Consider the following 8,462-nt stretch of genomic DNA (forward strand, 5'->3'; position numbering starts at 1 on the left):
ACCAAAGACAGGAAGACAGCAAGAAGTAGCGGCAGAGAAATGGCAGCAGCAGAAGCAGCAATACCAGGACAGTGGCAGAAGATAGGAAGGAGACTGCGTGGTGGGCTTCTGGGGCCACTGAGGGAGAGTGCTGAGTGCCTTTGTAGGGGAGGCTTGCTGGTGGAGTAGGGTGCCTCTGGGTACTTGGTGGAGCTAGGTCTGGTGACCCATGGAACTAGAGCTGAGCGCCTTCTGGCTGAGGCTTACTGTTGGAGTGGGGTGCCTCTGGACACTTATTGGCAGAGCTAAAAGAGCTTTGTAACACTTGCCTGAGGAGGACAGAGGCTGAGGGGCCAGAGAAAGGCACGCCTGAGGGCACGGCTGGGAAGAGGCTGTCCTGATGGAAAAGCTGTACCTTGAGTGTTCCTAAACCTAAATTATAACCTGTTACTTCCTAATAAACCCCGCAACTGTGAGTATTGTCTGTGAGTTCTGTGTGACCATTGTAATGAATTATCAAATTCAACAGAGAAGTAGAGTGCCGAGGGAGGGACCATTGGTGTTAGAACTGGTAACGATGGTGGAGAGAGGAGGCATATCCGACCTCCGGCCTCACAGGAATCAGCCTTGGTTCTTGATCCTCCTTCCCACTTCAGAAAGTTGGAAGAGGTCAGACAATCTCCCCGCCACGCCATTTTTACAGGTGAGAAAGGCCTTCTTAAGGCAAGACAGGAAATACAGAAACCACAATAGATTTTTTAAATAGGATTAGAAGGAAAAGGTTTTTAGTACATTTAACAGACACAGGGTTATACCCCAGTATACAACAACCCAATAGGAAAACAGTTAAAGGAGATAAACAGACAGTTCGCATAAGACAGAAAAAATTGAAAACAACCATAAATACATGAAAAGACAATCACCTCTCTAGGGTTCGAAGAAACACAAATAATAATGAGATCTCACCCCTTAGACTGGTAAAGCATTTTAAAACTGATTACATTGCTGGGGGAAAATTAATACTTAAACCTTTTTGGAATGGTATCTGGAAAAATCTATTAAAATTTAAAGCGTAGCTCTATTTCTTGATCTGAGTGCTGCGTGTATTCACTTTGTAAAAATTAATAGAGTTCTCACGATTTGTGCATCTTTTTATATGTACATTACTCTTCAGTGCTTTAAAAAATAAGTGAGATGCACAAGATGTTTTAATGTACATACCCAACAACTCAACAATCCCAGTTATGAGACCCTTTTCTTCATTTGCAAATTGATAATGAAGAGAAAACCAACCCAATAGAAAAAGTGGACGATGAATGTGAACAGGCAATTGACAGGCGAGCAAATCCAAGTGGGCAGCAAACTTAGAAAAATACTCTATCTCCTGAGTGGTCATAAAAATACCAATTAAAATTACAATGACACATCACTATCTACCCATAGATTCTACTGATGAAGATCAAAGACCACAACCTTCAGTATGGATTACACCTCAACATACAGAAAACACAAATCCTCACAAGTGGACTAATAACCAACATCATGATAAACAGAAAATACCGAAGTTGTCAAGCATTTCATTTTACTTGGATCCACAATCAACACCCATGGAAGCAACAGTCAAGAAATCAAAAGATGCATTGTATTGGGCAAATCTGCTGCAAAGGACTTCTTTAAAGTGTTGAAAAGCAAAGACGTCACCTTGAAGACTAAGGTGCCCCTGATCCAAGCCACGGTATTTTCGATCGCATCATATGCATGTGAAAGCTGGACAAGGAATAAGGAAGACCGAAGAGGAGTTGATGCCTTTGAATTGTGGTGTCAGCAAAGAATATTGAATATACCAGGGACTGCCAAAAGAATGAACAAATCTGTCTTGGAAGAAGTACAACCAGAATGCTCCTTAGAAGTAAGGACGGTGAGGCTGCGTCTTATATACTTTGGACATGTTGTCAGGAGGGATCAGTCCCTGGAGAAGGACATCACCCTTGGTAAAGTACAGCGTCAGCAAAAAAAAAGGAAGACCCTCAACGAGATGAACTGACGGAGTGGCTGCAACAATGGGCGTGAGCATGGCGCAAGGCTGGGCAGTGTTTCTTTCTGTACTACACAGGATGAGTCGGAACAAACTCCACAAAACTTAACAACAACAACTGTGGTACAGTGGTTAAGAGCTATGTGGCTGCTAACCAAAAGGCTGGCATTTCAAATCCATGAGCCGCTCCTTGGAAACCCTACAGGGCGGTTGTACTCTGTCCTATGTGGTCGCTATGATTCAGAATTGACTCAGCAGCAATGGGTTTGGTTTGTTTTCAGAACACCCACTTCATAGAGTAGGGCAGAGGGTCCTCATATACATTACTGGTGGCAATGTGTATTGTTAACAGCCTTTTGGAGGAAAGCAATCTGGTAATATCTATTAACGTTTCAAATGTGTATAGTCTTTGACCCAGAAAGCCTACTTCTATCACTCATAAATGCTCCAGTGTGTAAGGCTGTATGCCCAAGAATATTTTATGCGCGTGGGGAGACAGCAAACTCAAAAGCCTGCAAAAAGGAAAAGATTACAAAACTATGGTGAATCTATACCACAAAATGCTATGCAACTGTAGTGAAGAATAGATTAGAATTAGACGCATTGACCTAGAGCGATGTCCATCAAGTATTATGTGACAAAAGGTACATTGCAGAGCTTGACTCTGACGTTTTTTTTTTAATGCCCTTATATAAATTTGTAGGAAGCAGGATATGGTTTAGAGCTAAATCTCTGGAGCCCAGAAGACTGTAGACAAATCCTGGCTCCTCCATCTCTTCCCCGGGTGTGACAGCCCCTCTTGGCCTCGGTTTCCTGCGGTGCAATAACCTCTACCTCACAAGCTTGTTGTGAGCATGTGATGAGAGGTTTACACAAAGTCCTTAGAGATGCCTGGTGCACCATTCCATGGTAACACGAGTATGAGCATGATCTACGGCATCATGGAAAATACCACAGAAGCAAAGACACCGCACTGTTCTCATTGGTTACCTCAGGTGGGCGGGGCTAGAGGGGTGGGACACAGGTGATGAACATTTTGTATCAATGCCACTTGTTACAGCTAGCATGTGTTACTTTTGTCATTTTCTTTAATCCACTAAAGTAGAAAGGAAAGAACAAACCAGTACTCCCTGAGCTGGGACTTAGGGTCTGTATTCATTGTGGTACTGTAGGAAGGACTGGGAAAGGGGGCCTGGGCAGGGCAGAAGCCCCAGGAAAGCCCTGTGCCCCAACAGGTGATCCAACCACTTGGTGGCCCTGGGCAAGGGGCTGTCCCTCTCCAGACCTGTTTCTCTTCCTGAAGAATGGAACTGCTAGTGGCACCCAGGTAAAGTATGTTGCTTAATACCAAGGACAGACCTGAGTTTTAGCCCCAGTGGTGCCCATGTGGCACTATGAGTCAGACATCCTTTAAGGATTCTACCCTTGTCAACCCGTTCAGATCCCACATCAACCCTATGAGTTGGGTGCTTTACTATTATGCAGGTGGGGAAACTGAGGCACAGAAAGGTTAAGTCAGTTGGGGAGCTCACACAGTAGAATGTGGCCAGATTCAAACACAGGCAGCCTGGTTCTGGACCACCAGGCTCTACTGCCTCCCCCACCTCTGCATGTGACTTCTACTCTCCCATCCTCAGTTTATTCAGCTGTGAAATGGGCTTCTCAATCCTCACCTCTTCAGTTTATTGCAAGGGTTAAAAGACATCGGGCTTGGACCTGGTAGAAGTGTTTTGAAAAGGAGCCCTTTGTCACTCAGTCCCTGCAGGAAAGAGAAGGGGGATGTCCCAAGGCCCTGGGCCTCTCTCTGAAGTAAGTTTCTGGTAATTGTACAATGCCCCACTGAGAGGAGAGACAACACAGGGCGGGAATCCAGGTTCCTGGTCTTCCAGAAATCACAGGGCAAGGCTCACAGGCCCCGCCTCACCCTACTTCCGCTCTGGGTGAGTGGCCCCCTGGCATTTTCATGCCCCCCCTTCTTTACCCTCTACCCCTAGACCTGACCACATTGCATCTTGCTCCTTCCCTACTAGAGGGGGAAGCGGAGTTTGGGGTCCTGCGTAACACCCTGGGGTGTGAAGCAAGCCTCCCCTCCCACCGCCGCGGGGCAGATAAAGGCGTCCTTTTTTTTTTTTTCACCAGCCGTGTGCCCTGCCTGTCATGTCCCGCCACTGCGCGATGCTTACTTGCGCCCTCCTTGCCCTGCTCGCCCTGGGGGCGGCTCGAGCTCAGGAGACGGCCGCCTGCGGCTCCGTCGTGCCCCGGAGAGAATGGAAGGCCATGGCGTCGGAGTGCAGAGACCGCCTAAAGCTGCCAGTGCGCTACGTGATAGTGTCGCACACGGCGGGCAGCACCTGCGCCTCCCCCACCTTGTGCGAGCAGCAGGCCCGGAACGTGCAGTACTACCACATGCGGGAGAAAGGGTGGTGCGACGTGGGCTACAAGTGAGTGCGGAGGCCGTTTGGCCAGGGCAACGAACGACCCCAGGCTAGGAGGGGGCTGGCAAGGGCGAAGGTGTGCAGGCCCGGGAGCAGCAGAACCCGGTTCTAGGTCTGGTTCTGGAGCCTCCAGGCTGGCACCCTGGGCAATTCACTCAACCTCCAGGGGCCTTGGTTGCTCCCCAGGGTGGCCACAAAGGACTGGGAATATGTGGGCAGCACAAAGACACCTGAGGAGGGGGAAGGGGCTGAAGTCCCAGCTCTGCACCCAGAGGAAGGAGCAGGTTTTGCCTAAGAGGGTCAAAGGTGTCCCCTGGTGCCTTTGTCAGGAGGCAGAAAACCAGGCTGCTCGGCTAATTGCTGGCTGAGTCCTGGCAGGTCACCCACTCACCTCTCTCAGCTTCAGCTCCCTCCTCTGCAAAGTCCCTAGGACGGTGGCCCACCTGATCATTAAATGAGCCAGTTCATGCAAAGCACTTAGACACTGCCTGGCATACAGTATGACAGTCAATTTGCGTTGAGTGAGCTTCAGCTGACAGAGGCCCCATCCTGTCAGAGTAGAGCTGTGCTCCATAGGGTTTTCAATAGCTGATTTTTTTTGGCAGTAGATCACCAGGCCTTTTTTCCGAGGCACCTCTAGGTAGACTTGAACCTCTAATTTCTCGGTTAGCAGGTGAGTCTTAACTGTTTGCACCACCCAGGCACTCTGGCATATAGTAAAAAAAAAAAAAAAGTTTTTTAGGAGCCCCCAAAATACATGACTTATTGCTACTAGGCACCTGCTGTGTACACAGCCACATGCCGGACACTGGGGTGGGGACACAGCCTTGAACAGTGTGAATCCAGCCTAGTCCGATAAGAGACCAATGGTGAGAAACAAGCAAAGGCAACAGGATGGACTCAGATGGTGATAGACGTGAGGGAAAAAAGGAACAAGGTGATGTAAGAGTGACCTTGGGAGCTAGAACAGGACCTACACAGGCTTCTCTGGAAGAATGGGGTGAGGGAAGGCCTCCCTGAGAACGTGGCTTTGAGTTCACTCTGGGATGGGCTAGCTGAGAGAAGAGTGTCACAAGCCGGAGGCGCAGCAGGTGCAAAGGCCATGAGACCTAGTGGGCTGGTCACCTCTGAGGGGCAGAGGTCGGTGCGGCTGGAGGCAGATGGAGGTTGTTGTTATGTGCCAAAGAATTGATTTTGGCTGATAGCAATAGTTGTGAAACCCGTTGCCGTCAAGTTGATTTCGACTCATAGCGGCCCTATAGGAATGGTGGTAGGGGGTGTGAAAACAGATGGAAGAGGATGGTAGGGAAGAAATGGTGCAGGACCTGGTGGGCTACAATGAGGACTTTGGCTTTAACTCAACAGAAGCCACAGAGAGCTTTGAGCAAACAGGCGTGGGGTGACAGGTTTCTACACATGCTCTCTAGCGGTCGTGTGGGGAGAACACTGTAGGGAAGGGAGAGCCCAAAAGAGCAAGGGTGGTTACATCTGCCTCTGGCACCCAGGGCCACCAACTTCCCTTTTGATGCAATAGGCTGGGGTCCTGCACAAGGGTTTGCACAGTGGGAGGGGAAGCCGGAACACCATGGGGTACGAGATGTTGTTGAACATCAGGGTCACAGGGAGCGCTTACTGGAAATGCAGGTTCCCAGGCCTCACCTCTAGACACTGCCACAGCAGGGCTAACGCTGGGCCCAGGAATCTGAAGACCCATCTCAGAGAAGTCCGTACTCCTCCAAGGCTCTTTCCACTCAAGATTTTATCCTGCAAAGACTCCAGTTTCAGGGTTTTGTTTCCAAGAGTCAGATTCTAAGTGTTTGCATCACGTAATGAGGACAGAGCCTGGCTCCGCAGCCTGAGGTCTAAATCACTTTACAGAAAAGCAGACTGAGGTGCGTTTCTTAGATTTCAGGATTCAGAGTCTGACTCTAACGTTCCGGGTCTTCCTTCCTGGTCATGTCACGTTCTGCCTCTAAGCCTCAGTTTCTTCACCTGTAAAATGGGGCTCCTAGCTGCACCCACGTGGTGGCGACTGTGGTTGAGGTTTAAATTAGATGCACCCATTTAATGAATACCAGACAATTCTAGCCCAGCCCTGGTGGCCAGCATCACTCTGGTGTTTCTAGGCTCCTTTGAGCCAGATTTTGGGAACCTGGCCTCCTAAGTGGCAGATTCAGGACCCGAGATTCAGGAGTTCCAACATTCTGTGCACCCCCAGTGACCCTATGAGTCAGAGGGCAGAGCCACAGGTCTTGCAGCTCCAAGATGCTGGAGGCCTAGTTAATTCCAAAGTGCCCAGTCAGGCTCACTCAGTCAAATGTAGGAATGAGGAACTCTCAAGGGTGGGCTGCCAGGACTGGAAACTTCAAGGAGGCAGGTGTTTTGGCTCCAGGGTCTGTGTCTGATTGTGACCCTAACCTGTGAGCCCCTGATCCCATTGCCCAGGTGGACCCAGAGGCCAGGAAGCAGGCTGCGGCGGGTGCAGAGCTTCTCAGTGGAGAATTCTGGGCGATTTGACCTTGGGCAAGTCACCTCACTTTGAGTCTCCACTTCCTCAGCTTAAAATGAGGATAACAACAGTACCTACCTTAGAGGGCAGCTGCGTGAAGATTCAGCAAAACCAGAGCTCAACAAATCCTCCCCGAGGCAGGAAAAAGCAAGAAATAAGATCACTTGGGTGGGAGTCAAGTCCTGGTTCTGCCCCTACCTGGCTGTGTGACCTTGGGCAGGTGGCTTCAGCTCTCTGATTCTGTCTATAAATGGGACCCATAGTGACTGTGGGGAGGAAATAAGGTGCATGTAGAGCTGTATTTGGCACTTGCGGGGACTCAAATGGCCACTGCCATTATTAGTAGGGTCGAAGATTAGGGGATGAGAAGGGGGGTGCTGGGGAAATTTTATGAGTGGCATGAACAGGGGGATGAATGGAGGAGCGGGATGGAGACCTCCCCCAGGAAGCCCCCCTTGACTCATCAATTGACCCCTCCCCACCCCCACAGCTTCCTGATTGGTGAAGATGGTCTGGTGTATGAAGGCCGGGGCTGGAACTTCAAGGGCGCCCACTCAGGGCCCACCTGGAACCCTATGTCCATTGGCATCAGCTTCATGGGCAATTACATGGGTGAGTGACTGGGGCAGGGCAGGGGGCTGCCATGGGGCCTGGAGGGTGGCAGCAGCAGGGGGTGGTGGTGGAGAGGCTCTGCCACCTACAAGCTCTGTGACCTTTTCCTGAGCCTCCTTTCCTCCTTTGGATAGTGGGTGTCATTTCTAGCCAAGGGTTGGGGTGTACAGAGAAGCTATTAGTCCAGGTGATGGCACCTAAGAAGTGCTTGTGAAATGCCAGCTATTATTTTGGGTAGGACCCAGAGGTCTGGGACAGAGGAGGGAGAATCAGCAATACCTGTTATGATACTTGCTGGGTAGAGGCCTACTCCGTGACAAGTGCAGATGAGAAAACTGAGGCACAGAGAGGGTAAGTGACTGTTAGGGAGTGGCAGAGCCCCGATCTGGGACCAGATTCGAACCATACCTCTAACAGACAGATAGACAGACTGACAGACAGGCACACGCACACGCACACGCACACACACAGCCTCCACCCTCCATGGAAACCCTGGCCTCACCCCTGCCTTTGCCTCCCCCAGAGCGGGTGCCCCCGGCCCGGGCCCTCAGGGCGGCCCAGAATCTGCTGGCCTGTGGCGTGGCACGGGGCGCCCTGAGCCCCCGATACGAGGTCAAAGGACACCGGGATGTGCAGCAGACGCTCTCCCCGGGCGACCAGCTCTACAACATCATCCAGACTTGGCCACACTACCGCGAGTGAGGCCCTGCCTGCCCCGCCGTCTACCCCTCCACCGCTCCTCTCCCAGCACTATGGGAAACCCCACCCACTGTGTCCTCCTTCAATAAAGGTGCAGCTCAAACTGTGTTCTTCCTTGTACGGCCACGTGCCTCCCCTCCCTCTCTCCTGCCCACAAGACCGCAGCCCTGCCCCTGCCCCCAGCATGGTCTTC

General features: G+C 50.7%; 1 protein-coding gene across 1 annotated transcript; it reads left to right on the forward strand.

Annotated features, from left to right (window-relative positions):
- Positions 1-3,894: 3,894 nt before the first annotated feature.
- LOC100653912 (peptidoglycan recognition protein 1-like) lies at positions 3,895-8,371 on the forward strand. Its single transcript, XM_064293855.1, has 4 exons — positions 3,895-3,954; positions 4,154-4,455; positions 7,449-7,570; positions 8,094-8,371. Exons 2-4 carry the CDS (start codon positions 4,172-4,174, stop codon positions 8,270-8,272), a joined length of 585 nt encoding a protein of 194 aa, XP_064149925.1. The 5' UTR covers positions 3,895-3,954; positions 4,154-4,171; the 3' UTR covers positions 8,273-8,371.
- The last annotated feature ends 91 nt before the right edge of the window (positions 8,372-8,462 follow it).

The sequence above is a fragment of the Loxodonta africana genome, chromosome 11 (genome assembly GCF_030014295.1).
Source record: "Loxodonta africana isolate mLoxAfr1 chromosome 11, mLoxAfr1.hap2, whole genome shotgun sequence".
Lineage (NCBI taxonomy): Eukaryota > Metazoa > Chordata > Mammalia > Proboscidea > Elephantidae > Loxodonta > Loxodonta africana.